The sequence below is a fragment of the Hypanus sabinus genome, chromosome 28 (assembly GCF_030144855.1).
Source record: "Hypanus sabinus isolate sHypSab1 chromosome 28, sHypSab1.hap1, whole genome shotgun sequence".
In the NCBI taxonomy this organism is placed as follows: domain Eukaryota; kingdom Metazoa; phylum Chordata; class Chondrichthyes; order Myliobatiformes; family Dasyatidae; genus Hypanus; species Hypanus sabinus.
This window is the reverse complement of record NC_082733.1, coordinates 15,784,393-15,805,838: the sequence shown is the minus strand read 5'-3', so window position 1 is coordinate 15,805,838 and position 21,446 is coordinate 15,784,393. Positions and strand designations below refer to the sequence as shown.

Below are 21,446 nucleotides of genomic sequence, written 5' to 3'. Positions count from 1 at the left end.
CAATTCTTAAAGAAGTATATGCCTAAGTTTGCATTGTTTACAGTGCTCTTTTATTCGATGACTCTATGCAGTCCTCTTTTGTGTCCCCTGTGTTCGAAGTCCAGGTTCAGTAAGATAGCACCTAAGGGTGGATTTTGCATATTCCCGTGTTTAAGGAGGAAAATCACCCAGGACTCATCTCCTCTTTGGACAGTGAAAGGAGGATGAAACTTGTAAAGTGGAGTAGCAGATAGAACTGAAATGTGAGTTAGAAAGCTCTTGCATCCCATGAATTCACTGCAGCATAGATCAGCAGGTGTAAAAAATGGGCAATATTGCACGACACCCCCCACTAGCCATGGTGGAAGTTTCTAACGGGGTGATGAAGATGAGGATAAAGGGGGCTCAGTAGCAAGGGGAGAAGTTGAGGGATTACAGGATTAATTTAAGAAATGAATTACTTTCTGTAAGCATTTGAACTTCAGTGCCTCATAATTGATTGAAATGATCATGTAATCATCTTGCTAACCCACCGTTTTCTTAGACTTTGCTCAAAATGAATTATAATTGTTAAAAAGGAATGTGATATTTCTGTATTTGGCATATCATGAGAAATCTGGACTGAAGGGGTCTTGATAATTCTGGGCCGGGCCTGGCCCATGCATTATTGATATTCATCACTGTAGTACACTGTTAGCTTCTATAGTTCCCATACCCTAATCACACAGTGATGCAATTCCTCTGAATTAGGGTATGGAGTTCAATGGGGTAAAATTCAGAATCTGCAGTCTTGAATGGTCTTGACCGCATTTCTTTACCATACAGCCAAACCAAAATATGACTGCCCCACTTTATGTGCCTTCAGGTAGAGAGTCAGGTTTTACCTGAGCTTTCCCCTTTATTGATTGCAGTGCTTGAGGTTGGACTGAAACAATGGGCAATTGACCGTGGTCGCTAATCCATAATGAAAATGGCAGAAGCAGGCCAAATGAAAAAGAGTGTAGACAGTAGAGGGTGGAGTATCTGAAATATGGATTTATACCAGCATAAGTGACCAGCAACAGCCCAATGTGTCTGTTGTGCGAAAAAGTTTTTCAAGTTAGGAATGAAACCGTACAGGCTTCTTGAACATTTGAAGAGAATACACTCTGATAAAGCAAACAAGAAATGAAAATAAGAAATGGGCTTATTTTCAGTCACTTCGTGAAAACTTTTGGAAACAGAAAACACTTCAAAACATGTTTGCCAGCACCTCATAACAAAACAGTGATGGTTTGTGTACTTCACACAGTACTTCATTGCTCATTGCTAAATCTAGAAAGGCCTGTGTAATTGGAGAAGAACTAATTCTGTTAGCAGTAAGGGTGGTTCTGGGTACAGTTTTGCACAAGTCACCAACTAAATAATTAAAATGATTCCACACAGAATACCAGATCCTCAAGTGTACTGTGCCCACCTGGGTGAGCTGCATAAAGACATGTCTGAAAGATTTCAGGATCTTCTCTCGATCTAAATTCTTCAATGGGTAATACGTCCATTACTGATTACTTGTGATGAAGAATTAACAGGAAGGATGGTGTAAGAACTGATCAGAATCAGGTTTAATATCACTGGCATATGTCGTGAAGTTTGTTGTTTTGTGGCAGTGGTATATTGCAATAAATAACAAAAACAATACATTTTAATAAGTACATACATTATAAAAAGTAAATTAAATAAGTAGTGCAAAAAATAGGGGGAAATTACTGAGGTATTCAGAAATCCGATGGCGGAGGGGAAGAAGCTGTTGCTGAAACATTTGAGTATGTGTCTTCAGGCTCTTGTACAATACCTCTTCCTTGATGGTAGCAGTGAGAAGAGGACATGTCTTGGGTGATGGTAGACTTTAATGATGGATGCTGCCTTTTTGAGGCCTGGATGCTGGGGAGGCTAATGCTCATGATGGAGTTGGTTGAGTTTACAACCTTCTGCAGTTTTTTCCAATCTGGTGCAGTGGCCCCTCCATGTCAGATGGTATGGAACGCTACAAGATGACTTTGAGCTGAAGCTGAGGTTCAAGTAAACCATATTAAGACTGTTGGTTGCCAAAATAAATCACTGAATGTTCTTCTGCACTGTACAAAAAGTTCAAGATGTTCCTTATTGCCTTTCCAACATCATTATTTAGTGGGGCACAGTGTCAATGCAGTTGGCTTACTTCTTTCAAAGCAACGAAACAGACTGCGTTACTGACCATGGGACTCTGTGACTCCTGAGTGACTGAGAAGCTGATATCACTGCACCAAGTCCACCCATCTCATCGAAAGGTGAAAAGCAACGAAGATGGGAATTGTTCAACTGCTAACATACACTCCGATGATGAAATCTGTTTTTACTGTACTTAAGTAAAGAAATTATTTTATTTATAACTTTACAAATGCCCTTGTACAGAAAAGCCTACATAAAAAGTAGTGGATACAGCCCAGTCCCTCCCCACCATTGAACACAGAATCCTGTGGCAGGGAAACAACATTCAGGACCCCCACCACACAGGCTGTGCTCCCTTCTTCCTGCTGCCATCAGGATGAAAGTACAGGAGCCTCAAGACCCACACCACCAGGTTTAGGAACAGTTATTACCCTTCAACCACCGGGCTCCTTAACTAGAGGAGATAATTTCACTCATTTTCATTCACCCATCACTGAACTGGACTCACTTTCAAGAACTCTTCATCTCATTTTATTGCTTTTTAAAACGATTCCTTTTTTTTCTCTTCCATTTTGTATTTGCATAGTTCTTTGTTTTTTTACACATTGTTTGTCCATCCTGTTGGGTGTGGCCTTTCATCGATTCTATTGTGTTTCTTGTATTTACTGTGATTGCAGGCAAGCAAATGGATTTCAGCGTTGTATGTGATGATATACAGTATATGTCATTCCATAATACAATTACTTTGAACCAGATTTAAATAATTTTTGCAATTGTTTGTCACTGCTTTGAATTTGCAGTTCCTATTTTCTTTCGCTATGTATCGTAAATCAAAACCCTTTATCGTTTTTAATGTAATGGCCAGAAAGTGAGAGGGGGCGCTGGGGATGTGGACTGGGAGGCAAGGGGGCGGTAACCCCAAAAAGTTTGGGAACCACTGTCCTAGAAAGATGCATATCGATCATTCGTTCAGTGACATAGCGATAATTCCCTGGAAGAATATTTTATCGATTAGCATCGACTCTTGAGTGTTTAATACATTGGAAAATAAACCGTGACGAGTGGTTACAACTAACTTCTATTATTGTGGATTTATTTAGTTACTTTTTTAAAACTTCAGGTATACCCCACCCCACCCAGCGCGCTGCTTGAAGAGTTAACTGCCTTGCTCCTGAATGTGTCGTTTTCTTGGCGAGCTGTTCCTGATCCGAATATTTTGGCTTCTCGGAGAGAAGCTGGGAGTCGGGCTGCACTTTCTGCAATACTTCGGAGCTGGCGGGAGGCAAAGGAGGACGGGTCTGTGCAGTAACACACACCCACCCAACCTCGGGATCCACTCCACCGCTGCACTGTGCGAGCGCACGGTTTGAAGACTCGTCCCGGGACTTTGCAGTTAAGCTCGCAGTTCAGTGGAGTCGGTGCGGAGCAACCGCGCGTCTCCCCTGATAAAGACAGAATCTCCAAGTGACAGTGTGCCGGTGGGAGAATTACTTTTGCACTGTGCATCAATAATTCGGATGCGGCTGCTAGTTAGTAATCCACTCTACGTGAAGTTCCCAAAGTTAATACATTGGTGGGGACAGGTTCTAATTGCATTGAAGGGTAAGATTTTAAATTTCGCGAGATTTGGATATGGATATCCAGAATATATTGACGCTTTCTCGGTAGCCGGCTGACCTCTGAGATCTATTGCTCGAGTTGATGGCTTTTAATCCAGTGCATATTTTGTGCGTTCAGGAAATTTAAATGTTTAAATTAATCGGGTTGTTTACAATACATCAGAAGGTTGGCTCTGCGTTTTGAAAGTTCGCGAGTACTTTACAATCTATCCTTGCTTTATTGGTGCAAGCGTTATAAACGAACACCTTATGGAAGCGAGAGGGAGCGCTCTTGATTGTTCTACCAGGCTTTGACAGCATATGTATTTTTTTTCCGCCAATTTAATCATCTGTGTGGTCGGCAAGCTCCATGTATGGCAAAAAAAAAGTTTGGCTGGCCGTACCTTGTCCGTGGTGCAATTTGGGAGTCAGACAAGCGCGCGTGCGTTTGCTTAAATGTGGTTATGTTTAATTGCAGATTAGTTGGATCCCGGAGTTGTGGGTATGAGGATATTCCAGCGGATACTCGTATATATGCTTATAGCGTGCGTGTTTCCTTCGGTGCAGGTAAGACCTCGCCAATTTAGCACCCGTATCCGATTTTTTGTAAAAATTACGTGTATTATATGTGCATTTGGGTGTGATTGTTTATCACTGGAACACAATGTAAGATGCTGATTTGCTTGCAAACGTGCATTGACTCAAAACATGCAGAAATCAGCTAGTTTCAGTGTCATTGTGCCGGGACAGGTGGTCTGACGGTCAGCTGTTGCTGCTTTTAACATATAAGCAAGGTTGTTTTAAAAAAAGAAACACTGGTAAACGAGTGTAGTTTGTGATTTTTTTTTCTAAGTGAGAAAAAGTTTAATGCTGGAACTTAAATGTTTTACATCTTTTCCAGGATAAAGATAAATTAGGAAATGATAGATTTCCAAAACCACCTAGGATCACCAATACCCTATATTGTCATCTCTGGAGGGCGTTGAGTTTATGTGCGTTGCACATCTATAATGACTCTGCGATGTCTTATAGGAACTGGAGCAGGTCATTTGGTCCCCAGAGTCCTTTATTGCCATTTACTTAAACCTTGGCTAATCTTTTGGCCACATTCCAATGAACCTCATTTGCTTCATATCCTCAATAAAGTTTTAAAAAAACCTATCAATCTCATTTAAAATATTTCATTGATCGCCATTTGCAGAATTGTGTTTTTCAACTTTGCAGGAAGAAATATTTCTCACTTCCAGCCTTATAAAGGCTGGACGTCAATCTTAGAATTCCCCTGCCAGATGTGTTGTTACCTTTTCAGTTGTTCCTGCCAATTTCTCCTAATATTATAAAGGCATTAAGTGTTCCCTTAATCTACATTCCAGGGAATAAAACACAATCTGTACAATTTAACACATGATATTACTTGGGCACACCTTTACTGCAGCCACTCAGGCTTCATGTAGCTTCATTTGGCGTGGTACTCAGGATTTCTCATTGCTCTCTTTTTCTAGGCAGCGCTTTGTGTAGCTGCAGTGTAACTTCTAGCCTTTGTTTTTACCTCGAAATCCAGCGGGCACAAATCCAGCAATTCACTTGTTATCTTCTTGTAATTTTGTGTTTTGTTGCGTTTGAGGTGTTGAGCGTCTTTTTGTCATTGGCTAACATGGACCGGTGACACTCCTGTTTAATATAGTTAATTTGGACTCCGTCTCTGATCCTCCTAGGTACTAGTGGGTCCAATCTGCCTTTTCAGGTCATCCACCGTTATAGTCCTTCTGCTACCCACACAACTTCCAAAGCGGGTGAATTTGATTGAATGGACCATCTAATGCTTGAGATGGCCCACACCCTCTGACTGTTTTCCCCAGCTCCTCAACCCTCCCCACCAAATCCTGTCCCATTTTAGACTTGTACCCACTGTAACCTTCTCCAGCTATGTGTTCTGAGAGATGGCAATTGGACCAGACAGTGGAAAAGAAAATTCCTGTGACCACTCTGCTGTCAGACAGCTCATCCCATCAAAGGCTCTTTGCAGATATCCCTGATCAGTCATTTGGAAACATTTGGAAATAATTTCAAGCAGTATTTATAGAAGTTAAATTATAACCGTTTTTGAATGACATTTAGTCAATGTAAACTAAAGGTTAAAAAAAGAATCCTTTGTCTGTTTAATAAAGGTCAGTGAGCTCTCTTAACTGAATGTAGTTGTGCTGGATGAGCCAGCTTTGGATAGTGTAAGACTGAGGGAGCAGGGAGGAAGTGCGTCTGGGCCTTCAGTTCAGTATGTCATACGGTTTGTTAAGTCCAGGGGTGAAGTTGATGTTCAGGTGTGTGTACTGTTGAAGTTCAGCATGTACTGTGGTTCTCTGTAGAACTACTGGATGTCCTTCAGTGTGACCCAGTTCAGTGAATTTGCCTTGGGTTTCATGATCTTCAGCTTTACTTTCCACAGTTATGAGAGACTTTTCGACATGCCTTTAGGGGATCTTTATAAAGAACATCCAAACATATCCTTGGCTATTAGTTCAATCACTGATTTTGTGTGAATTAATCATCTGTACAAGCATGGCGTAACCTTTACAAATCTATGCTGACTTGTAATGATCAGTTTCTCAAGGTGTTCAGTTACCTTATCCTTAATTATAGACTCTGCTCATTTCCTGATAGCAGATGTTAGCCTAATTGGTTTATAATTCCCTGATTTCTCTGTCCCTCTTTCACCTTTCTTAAATAACGAAACATTGGGTCTATTTCCTCATTACGGAACAGTTGCCAAATCTATTAAACTTGGCATGCAACTTATCAATATTCTCCCTTTAATTTTTACATTGCATTTGATGCTTTATTATCCTGGGATAGATACCACCTGCTTTTGGAGATTTGGCTCCCTTCACTGCCGTTGCTTTCTTCACTATTATTAATCTGCTTGTAATTTAGTCATGTTACCTATTCTTGACTCAGTATTAATTTGCTTGGAGTGTCTAACTGGTAAATTCAGCAAATGATCTGATGCAAGATAATTTAATCATACTGAAATGTTTTAGTGCATTACATATCTGATTTTGTTCAACCTACGCCTGTTGTGATTTTAAGATTTTATGTTACTTTGATCTGATGCTGCACACCCTCTTTTAGCACCTGCACTGCGCATCCAATGGTGGGAGGTGGCAGCAGCAAGTTATTAAACTGACTGCCCACTGTTTTATAACTTGACTGTCCTGGAGCATTGCACCTGTGCCATTAATGAATATGCAGGACTCCACACTTGGGTACAGGGATTCTTGAAGGTACCCGGCAGTTTTTGAAGTACAATTACTTGCAACATAGGGATGGAAGTTAATCACAGGACAGTAACATTGGCCAATAACATACTGACCCACACCTTTTTCTGGGTGGATGAACCAGAGCCCTTGTAGGAAATCCATTCAGTCATAGAGAAAGGTGCAAACTGTGCACAAGCACTACCCAGTGAGGCCGGCTTGTTGGGAGTTTTGAGGTAGCAGCCGTCACTCCTGCATCATTGCCATTCAAAGTCAGTACTTTGCATTATTTGTAGTTGGATAATACAGTTAGGAAAAAAATAATTTTCAAAGTAACTTTGTAGTACTTGTGCAAGTTTAATTTGCACTGTGAACTGTGATAAATTAGAACTGTGTGTTTAATGAATTGATGCGAAGCTGCAGTTGTCTTGCTGAAGTCAGTGTAGTTACCTTTATTTGAAAGGGCTCTAGGTAGGAATCCAGTGCCACAAGTGATTAGGAGCTGGAGACGGGCAACATTGTTGTACTGAACTTCTAACACTTGGCCCCTCTGTAACTCTCAACTAGAAATGCTGTGTTCTCAAATTACCTTTAACATGCACACTTTAAAAAAAAATCTGCAAGTTCTAATTGAAGAATGCATAAACTGAAGGAATTGAAGTCCTGCATTTACAATACCCAACTTCCAAACTAATAAATTCTGAGGGACCAATCAATCAAACTAATGCCTACTGTGAGGGTAATTCATAGAAAGGAACTCTCCAGTATGAGTAGCTGAGGCAAAAGAAAATGAGACTCAAAAAAGAACTAAGATGCAGTGGGGAGAAAGCAAAGGTTAAACTGATGGGGTGGGTGAAGAAAAGGTGGGAGAACACTGTGTGAAACATGAATGCCACCAAATTTCATCTGGGCTGAATTACTGGTTTGGCATTATCTAATCTATCTAAGTTCCCTGTAATTTCTTTGCTGATTTTTGTCTTGCTTTTTTCCTTCCTGTTCATTATTAATCTGCATAAGAACATGTACATGTATCTTCATCTGTGAAAATATTATGGTAGAAAATATTAAAGTGGGTTTGTTCATGTTTCTGTCTGGTACCCAGAGATTTAAATGGATATATCCTAGGTGTCAGGTGTTTCCAGTAGCTGGAAAAGTTCTGCCTCTGAGAGATATCACAGCAGATGCAGCTTGTAATCCTCTTGCTGTAGAACAGGCTGCGTGACACTGAAAGAGTCCAGGTGTCCCCCGATTTACGAAAGTTTGCTTTACACCACTTCACTTTTATGAAAGACCTACATGAGGACCTGATTTTGCTAATGAAGAGAAATCCAAAGATTTATGAAAAAAGGTGCTGGCTTTAAACTTGTGTTTACCCCGAGAAAGAATACTGCGACCATGAACCTTGCATGGGCAGGTGTGTGCGCATGCGTGTACGTGCTGATTTTTTTTCTCTACATATCGGCTCTGGTAAGTGAAACTACACTGTACATACATCATTTCTACTTTATATAGGCTGTATATTTATCATATTATTCCTGATTTTACTATATGTTGGTGTTATTTTGGGCTTTATGTGCTATTTGGTATGACTTGGTAGGTTATCTTTTGGGTCTGGGAACGCTCAAAATTTTCCCCCACAAATTAATGGTAATTGCTTCTTCAATTTATGCCGTTTCAGCTTATGAAAGGTTTCATAGGAACGCTCTACTTTCGGATAGCGGGGGAAACCTGTACTAGGAATGGAAATCTCTTTATTTTAGTGATAGGTCTTTCACTTCATTTATTGATCTATATTGTTAACTGTACTGTGAATGTTTGCCACAATTTAGAGGTTTGAAAAACAAAGGAAGTCTTTTAATATTGTTTGCTACTTAAATAACTTTGAGCTTGTGTTGTTAGTATTTATTTGCAGTGGAAAATGACCCAAGTCTTAAGATATTTGAGGTATGACATCGCAATTAGAGGGTGCCTCCCAGATCCATACTTATGCAGGAAGGTAATTAGCCTTGCTAGCTCACAGTCCGAGCATCCCTGGTTCAGTGCTGATCTTTGCTGTCAGTGTGGAGTTCCCACATTCTCCCAGTATGGGTTTCTTACCACATCTCAAAGAAGTGCTAATTTGTTAGGGTAATTGCCCCGAGTGTAGGTGGGTGTCAGGAGGGTAAGGAAGGTGTTAATGCAGGGGTTCTCAACCTTTTCTGTGCCATGGACCTCCTACCATTAATTGATGGATGGTAGAGCACATGTTAGGATCCCTGTGTTAATGGGTGTGTAAAATGGAACAGATTACAAAATGGAGAATGAGATTACTTTTGAGCTTCATGGACTTGATGTACCAAATGGACCCTTGTGTTGTAAGGAGAAAGGAGATGAGATGTGACAGTTGGTGATCTTGGAGACCTGGCAGTGAGGTGAGACCTCCCTCAGCAACTTGTCACCAACTGCGCAACCCTGCTGTGTACCAGCCTCACTCAGAGTTGCATAGTCGGAGTGTTGGTTTAAAAAAAAGTAAAGTTCCTCTGCATGCTATGTTTGATGCATTGAACACAACCTTGCTGTTTCTTTAGCGTTTGTTTTATAAGGCCGAGTCAGTAGTTGAGAGTCACTAGACTCTCAACCCAGCACAGATGAAAAGTGTGCAAGGAGCCGGCCGGATTCGAACCGGGAACGATTGCCCCAATGTCTGGTGCGGATGCCACTACACCACCAGAGTGAAGAAATCAAAGTCAATTTATTATCAAAGTATGTTTATGTCACCATCTACTACCTAGGGATTCATTTTCTTAACAGATATGACAAGAAAATAAGGAAATACAATAGAATTTATTAAAAACTTTAGATAAAGACTGGTAAACAAGAAATTACAAAAAGAAACAATCTTAGTATTCTTGTAGTTAAAGTAATGATTAGGCTGTATTAGGATCATGGTCAACATCTGTAGCTCCTCTGTATAGGCAATATTAATGTTATTAGGGAGGTTTTGATGGAATGATGGATCAAATTAAACACATATGATGTGATTACTGCAGCATCTGGCTGAATGATAATATTTATATGGTTTCAGCTTTTTTCCCTATTGTTGATCTCCATCACTGTTACCATTTTTTTCTGATCATAAGAATATCCTAAGGAAATAAATTTTAGTTGTTTATTTTTTTCAACACAATTTTGCTTGAAACAGCACTTCTAAATTTACGCAACTATTTTAAGTGAAAGGCATTTGCCACTTCAAATATGAAGGATGTTTTCAATTCCATGGAAGTGCAGTAGCACCCACTAGATGTGTAAAGTTTGATTATATATGGTTTATCTTAAATTTCTTTCTGGAGAAATGTTTGTTGATGTGAAATACTTTTGGGTTGTTGGCTTCTTGCTTGTAAATTCCGGAAACAGCAGGAACTCATTAAAATGAATGTGTATTGGACCTCATACGCATCATTTAAAACTATAAACTTTAGCTATTCTTTTGGTAATGTTAATGATTAGCTATTTATTGAAGTGGCACTCAGATGAATCTTTAGTTGCAATATAGTTTTCAATTTCCTTCCAACTGTTTGGCTTGTTTAAAATGTGCATGCCTGAGGCAGATGTAATAGCACCAGGGGAATTTTGCCTTGCATCTGATATGATGTTAACGTCACTGTGATGGTCACCAAAATTCCAGGCTATGGAAGCAGTTCTCCTTTGATTCCTTCACAAATTTCAGTAACAACCTGAGAAAAATAGCCATGGAAGAGGAAAAGAAACATCAGATACTTGTGTACCGATAGACTCTATTCAGTGCTTTTTTTTTGAAGAATCAGTACTTCAAAAATGCAATATTAAATATCAGTGTGCACAATAGTTGTAACTTAAACCTGCATTTACTCTGTGCTGTGCAAGCTGGTCTTTTCTCCTGTGTTTGGATATCTTGTGCTGTGGCTCACATCTGAGGATCGAATTGTTTAGAACTGTGGTGCGTTGTGATTTTTTTTTTGTTGTTTGGCTAGCTGATTGCAATAACGTTCTAAGTCTATCTAACCTAAGTTGCCCAGATGAATTTTTGATGAATTTGAGGATGTTCGTAATTCATTCGTTAAATATATTTAATGAATGAATTGTTCAAGACCAGAAGATATAGGATTGGGATGAACTAGGTATAAAGTGTTTTTGGGACCTGTTTATCTCAGGGTCTTTCACTTCATTTGACCAATTGTTAACTAAATTTGCACTGCCAAAAACACGTTTTTACAGATACCTTCAAATTAGAGATTTCTTACATTCCCAATTAACTACTTTTTCTATAGGTCCTGATAAAGATTTACTGGACCATCTTTTAAATTTAAAACCTTTTGTTAATGGCTCTATTACCGGTATCTATAACTTGTTGATTGATTCTAGACAAGACTTTTTAGATAAAATAAAAAAAGCTTGGGAGGATGACCTAAATTGTCAGAATTCTGATGAAAGATGGAATAAAATTCTTAAACGGGTTAATAAATCATCTTTCTGTGCTTGTCATTCTCTTCTACAATTTAATGTGGTTCATAGAGCTTACATCTCTAAACAGAAGCTGTCCAGTTTTTATCCGAACGTTTCTCCATTTTGTAATAAATGCAACTCTGCTGATGCCTCTTTAATTCATAAGGTTTGGTTTTGTCCTAAAATTGAAAAGTTTTGGCAGGAAGTATTCCATACCTTCTGACAACTTTTTAGGATCCAATTTGACCCAAATCCCCTTACCGCCTTGTTTGGTATTGTTGCAAATGAAGATATAACTTTAAATACTCCTAACCTACAGGTTTCAGTTTTTACCTCTCTTTTAGCAAGGAGAACAATCTTGCTTAAATGGAAGGAGTCTACCCCTCCTACACATCTTCAATGGCTACGTGATATTATGTCTTATTTAAATTTAGAGAAGATCCGCTGCTCAGTCTTAAATTCGAAACAATCTTTTTTATGATTCGAAACAATCTTTTTTATGATTCCTAAACTATTTTTCCAATTTATAAAGCTTAACAGTGCACAGACTTTTATGTATATTTCTATCTTCTCTTCTTAAGCGAATATGTTTTTTTTCTAATTATCCATTATCATCCATCAGCTTTTTTCTTTGGTAGTTGGTAGGGGGTTGACTTTTTTGTATATAAAAAATTTCTTTCAAAATTTCTTTAAATTGTTGATTACGGAGTGGTATACCTTTATGTGATGTGCTATAACATTTTGATCAATTTTATTACAATATATGAATGTAAACACTTTATGTTGAGATGTATCTATGTGTTGCAGTCTGTAAATCTTGTTTTTTCTTCTGAATAAAAATACTGTAAAAGAAGAAGATATAGGAGCAGAACACGGTCATTTGGCCCACCAAATATGCTCCACTGTTTCAACATGGCTGATCTATTTTCCTTCTCAGCCCCAGTCTCCAGCCTCCTCCCCGTATCCCTTCATGCCCTGACTAACCAAGAATCTTATCAGCGTCTGCCTTGAGTATACCCAATGATTTGGTCTCTGCAGCTGCCTACAGCAGTAAATTCCACAGATACACCACTCTCTGGCTAAAGAAATTCCGCCTCATCTCTGTTCTAATAGATAGATATACTTTATTGATCCCAAAGAAAACTAGTGTCACAGTAGCATTACAGGTGAACAGGGAAATAGAATTTAAAAATAAGTTACCACAAGCATTCTAACAGGAGGAGGTCCTCACTTCCCCAGCTATAGGTTGAGTCATTATAGAGCCTAATGGCTGAGGGTAAGAATGACTTCATGTAGCACTCTTTGAAGCAGCACTGTTGTCTTAGTCTTAAATTATTAAAAGTGCTCCTCTGTTCAAGATGGCATGCAGAGGGTGAGAAACATTGTCCAGAATTTCCAGGATTTCCCATGGGGTCTTTTGTTCTACCACAGCCTCCAGTGTGTACAGTTTGACTCCTATAATAGAACCAGACTTTCTAATCAGTTTGTTGAGCCTGTTGGCATCACCTGTATTGATGTCATTGCCCCAGCACAGCACCACATAGAAGACTGTACAGGTAACTGCAGACTGGTAGAACATGTGAAGGAGAGGCCTGCATACTTTAAAGAACCTCGGAAGTAGAAGCAACTCTGACCATCTGTGTTGGTTCTCTACTCAAATCAGTCATCCAGGAGCACCCCCAGGTACTTGTAGGTCCTCACCATATCCACATCCTCACAATCATTAGAAACAGGGAGCAGTGCAGGCATATTCTTCCTAAAGTCCATGACCATCTCCTTTGTCTTACTGATGTTGAGTTGCAGATGATTCAGCTTGCACCATTTGACAAAGTCCTCCACCAGGGCCCTGTATTCATCCTTCTGTCCTCCCTTTATACACCCAACCACTGCTGAGTCATCAGAGAATTTCTGCGGATGAAATGACTCAGTGTTGTATCTAAAGTCGGAGGTATACAGGGTAACCAGGAAGGGAGCCATTACAGTCCCCTGTGGGGCCCCAGTGCTGCTTATAACTACATCTGACACACAGGTGTGAAGCCGCACATACTGTGGTTTGTCAGTCAGGTAGTCCATTGTCCTGGATACAATGGAAGTGCCAATCTGCATTGATCAGAGCTTTCCCACCAGCACTGAGGGTAGATTGTATTGAATGCACTTAAGGAATCAAAAAATATGATCCTCACTGTGCTGACCTGCTTATCCAAATGGGAGAAGGCTGTGTTCAGCAGGTAGATGACGGCATCGTCAACTCCAGTGTGCTTCAAGTAGGCAAACTGCAGAGTATCAGGAGCTGATCTGACCTTAGCTAAGAGGTTAGCTAGGACCAGCCTCTCTGAAGTCTTTATGATGTGTCAGTTCAGGGCCACTGGACTGCAGTCATTCAAGACTTTCAGTTGGCCCTTCTTGGGTACTGGAACCGCACATGATGTATTCCACATAGTCGAGACTCAGATTGAAAATGCACTGGAGAACTCTACACAACTGCTCAGCACACTCCTTCAGGACCTCTGCGTTCACACCATCCGGTCCCAATGCTTTGCCATGTCCAAGTTTCCCCAGAGCCCTTCTCACTGGCTCAGTAGTGAAGTTAAGTCCATGATGACTGGGGAGTTGATGGAAGGTGGGGGCTGGGGAGGTGAAGATTGGAACAATAGGAGATGGAGCTGCAGAAGCTGACCATGATCCTATTACAGTCTAATCATTGCTTCAAGAGGGGAAAAAATTAATAGTGGAACTACTTAGCAGGCAAAGCAGCATCTGAAGAGAGGAAACTGAGGAGAATTAATCCAGTTGGATCTGGCCCATTCTCCATGGTTTCTGTCTGTCTACGTTTGCTTTGCTGAGAAGTGGAGGGTAGATTGAGCTGAACCATTGCACCTAAAAGTCACCTGGTAATGACTGGATGAGTAAACCACAGAAGGCTTACTACTCTGGCCCAGAATATTTAGATTGGTGCAGTACTTTGCTCTTCTATGAAGCTATTTAATAGTTCTCTCTGCCTTGTATTCACTTTGAGAGTTATCATCATGTGGAATTCCTGCATCTGTGTAAAACAAGGGCCCAGTCTTGATTACTTTCTGTCAGCTGTTGTCTAGAGAGCTAAAAATGGATTCTCTTTGGATGTTGGCTTGCCTCTTTGAGTTCTGTACCAGTCAAAGCTGAATGTAGGTCATCTGATCTCCTGATTCACCCCTGAGGTCAGTAGTTCAAGTTTAATTGTCATTCATACCCATGAATACAGCCAAATGAAGTGGCGTTACTCTGGAGCCAAAGTGCAAAAGTCAATACCAGCAATCATACACAGTGCAAGGCACAGATAAGGTATTAGTAAAATACAGGCACACAAACAAACACAGTTCAAGACCCCGAGTCCAGGAATGTTGCTGCAGTCTGCAGTCAAACAAATACAGCTTTTCTTCTGCTGAGTGAACATTGGGGTGGGAGATTTGGTGGCAGCCCCGTCTCCAGCTTGGATGCTATGCCATACCGCCTCCAATAGAGCACACCAACTTGCTCACACCCCTCCCTGGCGACTCTGCAGCGTGGGGCCCACTCTGACCAATACCGTGCATCTCCGTTTGAAATGGAGCGCAATTGTGAATGGATAGGTTCAATGCACTTCATATCTGGCCCCTCGGCTTTACAACTAGGCATAATAGAATTACTGACATAGGTAAGTAGAGATAATTTGTTTATTTGTCTTTATTTTTATATAACTATATAACAATTACAGCACGGAAACAGGCCATCTCGGCCCTTCTAGTCCTTGCTGAACACTCACTCTTACTTAGTCGCACTGACCTGCACTCATCCCATAACCCTCCATTCCTTTTTTGTCCCTATACCTACCCAATTTTACTTTAAATGACAATATTGAACCTGCCTCTACCACTTCTATTGGAAGCTCATTCCACACAGCTACCACTCTCTCAGTAAAGTGTTACCCTAAACTTTTGCCCCCTAACTCTCAACTCATGTACTTTAGTTTGAATCTCCCTTACTCTCAATGGAAAAAGCCTAATCATGTCAACTCTATCTATTTCCCTCATAATTTTAAATACCTCTATCAAGTCCCCCCTCAATCTTCTATGCTCCAAAGAATAAAGACCTAACTTGTTCAACTTTGTAACTTAGTTGCTGAAACCCAGGTAACATTCTCTGTACTCTGTCTATTTTGTTGACATCTTTCCTACAATTCGGTGACCAGAACTGTACACAATACTCCAAGTTTGGCCTTACCAATGCATTGTACAATTTTAACATTACATCCCAACTCCTATACTCAATGCTCTGATTTATAATGGCTAACATACCAAAAGCTTTCTTCACCACCCTATCCACATGAGATTCCACCTTCAGGGAACTAGGCACCATTATTCCTAGATCACTCTGTTCTACCGCATTCTTCAATGCTCTACCATTTTACTTTATTCTAGGGCCCCAAGGTGTTAATAGGTAAATGTGTTGTTTTTGCTTGATACTTGATCTGATTTAGTATCAGAAAGAAATCAGGCTGTTGGAAGACCATCATGAGATTTGGAGATGGGGTGTCAGGATTTGCCACCCTGCCTGCGGGAGCCAGCCCAGCAGCCTCGTTGGTCTTGCAAGGCCAAAGGTGTGGGGTGAAGCACGGATGGGCAGTCATCAACGGATGGCTTCATAAAGTGATAGTAATCTAGGCAGAGTTGGTTATATTTGGATTCATCCCACTGTCCCGCTCTGGTACGTGTCCTTACTGGCTCCATCACTTCCGACTTTACTGCCCAATTCCAGCAGTGAATTTACAATCACTACCTCTGCTGGTAGAAAAATATATGTAATCTTCTCTCTATTCATGCTATTATCCTAACTGCTACCTGTAGGGAGTTTGTATGTTCTCTCCGTGACCATGTTAGTTTCCACCGAGTGCTCCGATTTCCCCCCACAGTTCAGAGATACATAGGTTGGTAGGTCAATTGGTCATTGTAATTTGTCCTGTGATTAGGCTGGGATTAAGTTGCGGGATTGCTGGATGGCATGGCAAGAAGGTCCTCCTTGGTGCTGCATCTCACTAAGTAAGAATAAAATAGATTTCCCTCTAACTAATTTTAAACTTTTTAAAAATTTCCTTTTTGGGTTAATGGTGTTGAGGGCAGGTTGAAAGTGTATTGCCCTTTCCTTAAAAGGGTGTTGGCAGTGAGTTGCCTTCATGAACCTCTCCCATCCTTCTAATGAAGGGTCTCTATCAGTTCTCATGAATTTCAGCATAGTGTAGGACTGGCAGTGTATTTCCAAGCTCAGACGGTGTGCAACTTAGGACAGGCTTGGTTATCATTGGAAGTGTTGGTTTGATGTGAAGCTGCTGTATTGATGTTCAAGAGACTGCATGTTTCTAGTGGTGTGTGTTGTGTCAAATTGGCGAGCTCCAGCTTTATGGATTTTTGAGTTCTTCGTTGCTGGCACTCCACTTGGAGAGTCATGGTCAGATGGGATAGAAAAAGATAAATCTTCCCCCTGAATTTGTGGCAGCCACTAAGAAACATTCTATTTATTTATTTTATTGAGATACAGCATGGAATAGGCCATTCTGGTGGTGTGAGCCATGTTGGCTAGCAATCCCCCGATTTAATCCTAGCATAATAGACAATAGGTGCAGAAGTAGACCATTCGGCCCTTCGAGCCTGCACCGCCATTCTGAGATCATGGCTGATCATCTACTATCAATACCCGGTTCCTGCCTTGTCCCCATATCCCTTGATTCCCCTATCCATAAGATACCTATCTAGCTCCTTCTTGAAAGCATCCAGAGAATTGGCCTCCACTGCCATCCGAGGCAGTGCATTCCAGACCCCCACAACTCTCTGGGAGAAGAAGTTTTTCCTTAACTCTGTCCTAATCACAGCACAATTTACAATGATCAATTAACATGCTAATCGGTACTATTTGGACTGTGGGAGGAAACCGGAGCACCTTTAGGAAACCCGCGTAGTCATGTGGGGGGGTGGCGGGGGAAACGTACAAACTCCTTACAGGCAGTGATGGGAATTGAACCTGAGTCGCTGTTGCTGTTGAGCTTTGTGCTAACCACTAAGCTACCATGCCGGCCCATTCTGATCCCATATTTTTCATTACTTGCCTTATTGCCTTCTGTGCCATGGCATTTTAAGTTCTCATTTAAATATTTTGAGAGTACCAGCTGCATCACCCCCTGAGATAGGGTGTACGAGTTTCAAGCACCCTAGGGTAGAATCTGCATCAAATCCCCTCTAAATCTTCCCTCTCTATGTAAGATTATGTTTAAATCGGGGTTGTTGGCTGCTCCAAGGGCCGGAAGTGCTGTATCACTGAATAAATAATAAATTAATCAATCTCCTCTGGTTCTGGACACATCTGTAAAAGGAGAATGTTTCTCACCGTCTACCCAGTGCACCCCTGTTATAGTTTGGTATATTTCAGTCTGGTCCTTCCTTTGCCTTGTCTGCTCTAAGAAAAGCAAGCCTGAATTCTCCAGTCTGTCATAGTTGAAGCACTATCCCAAGCAATATCTTGCTGAAATCTTCTTCACCCTCTGCGGTCATGTCTGTCCTATAACTTAGCCAGCAGAACTTCACCCTGTACTTTAGCTGTGATCTAATTAACAATATATGCAGTTTTACAATTGCCTTCATTAGGCAAGGCATATAATATATGTATGCTCCCTTAACCATCTTTTCTACATGTGCTATTACAATCCAGGATTCTACACCTCTGCACCAAGGTCCATCCTGCTGATCAGTAATTGCTAAGATCTTGCCATTGGTTTTGTATACCTCTGTCTTCTCAAATTAATTGCCTTTCATTTTTTTTTCAGGATTAAGTTCAACCTTACTATCTATATTGTTCTGAAACCAAGAACTAAACCACCAGTGCCCTCATTGTCAACACCACTAATTTCATGTCCTCTGCAGACAAGTAACTTATGCCTTCTATGTGGTGGGAAAGCCAGAGGATGAGCCACTGTATCTGTTTGGGGAAACCAATTTTTCTAATTCACTTCAACTGGGCCTCTTATAATTTTATACACCTTTTTATGACTCCCCTTGGTTTGGCAAAAATGGGAGGTAACTGAGTCTGACTGCATCGACACAATATTTGGTTTATTGGATTATTTTGTTGCTTTCTGGTTCGAGAAATAATCCATCTCAAATGAAGAATGTGAGCATGGATGAGAAAATCACTAGCAGAAGTAAACAGTGTCTGTCATCAGTGAGATTGCAGAAAGGAGCATTGTAACTCAAGGCTTGCTTACTGCCTGTTCCGCTGCTGGTGTTTACGGCAGCAATGGAGGTCCTCCATCTCTGCTGATGCTCACTGCTTCTTTCATCGTGTCAGTAGCTTCCTCTCTGTTTTCACTACTGTCAGTCGTGCAAGTCCCATGTGGAGACTTGGGAATACTGTTGCACTCAGATGTAGAAGGACTCTTCATTGCTCTCTGCATAGCTATTTTGTTTTACCAGTCAGGGTTGGTAGCTCAGATCTGAACTCCTGAATCTGGAGGACTGGTGGGCCACTCTTAGTCTGGCCTGTATCCTTTGACCTGTTTGGCATGGAGCCAAAGCATAAAGCCCTACCAAGAGCCAAAGCATAAAGCCCTGACTCCAGCCAGCTTGGCTGTCCGGATCACTGAGGCATGCTGGCCTCCAAACCATGACATTGTTAAAGGCTTAAAGTGATAGAAAAATACTTACAATGTCTGACCTCAGAAAGAAGTATAGCATTCACAAGGACTTTTACCAAAATAGGAGAGAAAAAAGCTCTTAAATTCTGAAATAATTTTGGAAAACGCAGAAGTAATTTTTTTCCCATTATATCATTTTGTTAACATTGCTTGAGTATGAACACACATGCCACTGATTATGAGCATCTGTCCCTTAATTCTGCACAAGTTTTGTTTTGGTAGGGACATTTTTTCTTATATTAGTAGGCTATAAAATGTAATCACTACCCTTTGGGATTTGCATTGGAAGAGTCAGAACCACTAACTCGATTTTTTTTTCCCTCTTTTTTTCTTTTTTCTCCCTGTTCGCATTAATTCCATTTGCACTTACCCACAGAAGGTTTATTGCATCTTCCACAGCAGCTTTCTGTAAATTAGGGAGTCAACATTGGCATCCTCTCCAAGGGGTTTCAGATTAGTATGAGCACAATAATAATTATTTGGAAAACTTTTACTAATCTTGGAGAATGATCATTAATAGACCTGACCGTCATTCCCATGCCCAATTATACCTCGTCTGTTTGCAGTAGATCTACCCTCCTGGCCCAGATTTTCATAGACACATGTGACTGGGCATAGCTTAAATACTATCTATAAATTTGCTGATGATACAACCATTGTTGGTAGAATCTCAGATGGAAACGAGAGGGCATACAGGAGTGAGATGTGCCAACTAGTGGAATGGTGTTGCAGCAACAACCTGGCACTGCACGTCAGTAAGACGAAAGAGTTGATTGTGGACTTCAGAAAGGGTAAGACAAAGGAACACAGACCAATCCTCATAGAGGGAACAGAAGTGGAGAGAGTGAGCAGCTTCAAGTTCCTGGGTGTCAAGATCTCCAAGGACCTAATCGATGGAGTTATAAAGACAGCGACTATGCTTCATTAGGAGTTTGAAGATTTTTGGTATGTCAACAAATACTCAAAAACTTATGTAGATATACAGTGGAGAGCATTCTGACAGTCTGCATCACTGTTTGGTATGGGGGTACTGCACAGGACCAAATGAAGCTGCAGAGTGTTGTAAATTTAGTTGGCTCCATTTTTGGGTACTATCCTACAAAGTACCCAGGACATAGTTAAGGAACGGTGTCTCAGAAAGGCAGTGTCCATTATTAAGGATCACCACCACCCAGGGCATGCCCTTTTCTCAATGTTACCATCAGGTAGGAGATACAGAAGCCTGAAGGCACACACTCAGCAATTCAGGAACAGCTTCTTTCCCTCTGCCATCCAGTTCCTAAATGGACATTGAATCTGCGAACACTACCTCACTTTTTCAATATATTTTTGCATATAGCACAATTTTTAATCTATTCAGTACACATATACTGTAAGTAATTTACTTATTTTTCCCCCTATGAAAAGTATTTACATCCCTTGGAAGTTCGCATATTTTATCGTTTTACAACGTTCAATCACAATTTGGCTTTGATGACACTGATCAACAGAAACAGAGATGTACTTTAATAGAAGGATAGCTATATATATATATAGTAATAAAGGGATATGCCTTCCTCCTTTTCCTTAAGGCTGAATTGGATTTTGGATCCCTTGTTGGATCAAAGATAGCTCTGGAAATGAGCTAACAGTTTTTGAACCACACACACCCCCCTCATTTTTTGTTGCAGTTTTTCAACAAGATTACCTGCTATGTGTTTGACATACACCATGTCCAGGATTGTTCTGCACAACTGAGACTTCCAGGTCAGACAGCTTAGTACAACTACTGCTTCAAAGACCTAAGTTCCATCCTGAAGTTTGGTGCTGTCTTTGTGGAGTTTGCATGTTCTCTTTCTGACTGCAAGGATTCCCTCTTGTGATCTGGTTTCCAATGACTTGTGGTTTGGTAAGTTAAATGGCCACTGTAAATTACCTCTAGTATGTAGAATCTGGATGAATTTTCACAAATAATATGGAAAATAAACAGTAGGATTGATGTAAATAAGGGGTTGATGGTCAATGTAAACAGGGTGGGATGAATGGCCTGATTCTGTGCTTGTTTGGTTTCATAGTTCTCTATGACCGTGCAATGCAATGCTCATAGCATTTCCATTCACAAACAGAGAACAGGCCATCATTGAGCGGTTCAGATTCTGAACCACCAAATATGAGACCATTCAGGTCATTATCCACTCAGGAAAAGAAAGTGAGATAAAGCGCAAGAAAGAAAGATATTGCAAGCAGAGAGTGAGGATTTAGAGGTAGAGAAACTAGAACAAAATTTTACTTTTT

The 21,446-nt window shown here is 40.6% G+C and overlaps 1 protein-coding gene across 1 annotated transcript in view; it reads left to right on the top strand.

Moving 5' to 3' along the window:
• The first annotated feature begins 3,463 nt into the window (after positions 1-3,463).
• adamtsl3 (ADAMTS-like 3) overlaps positions 3,464-21,446 on the top strand; it is a 740,135-nt gene continuing 722,152 nt past the window's right edge. Inside the window, exons 1-2 of the mRNA XM_059952647.1 lie at positions 3,464-3,558; positions 4,248-4,331. Of these exons, the coding sequence (XP_059808630.1) occupies positions 4,269-4,331 (63 nt within the window). The 5' untranslated portion in view covers positions 3,464-3,558; positions 4,248-4,268. The remainder of the gene's footprint in view (positions 3,559-4,247; positions 4,332-21,446) is intronic.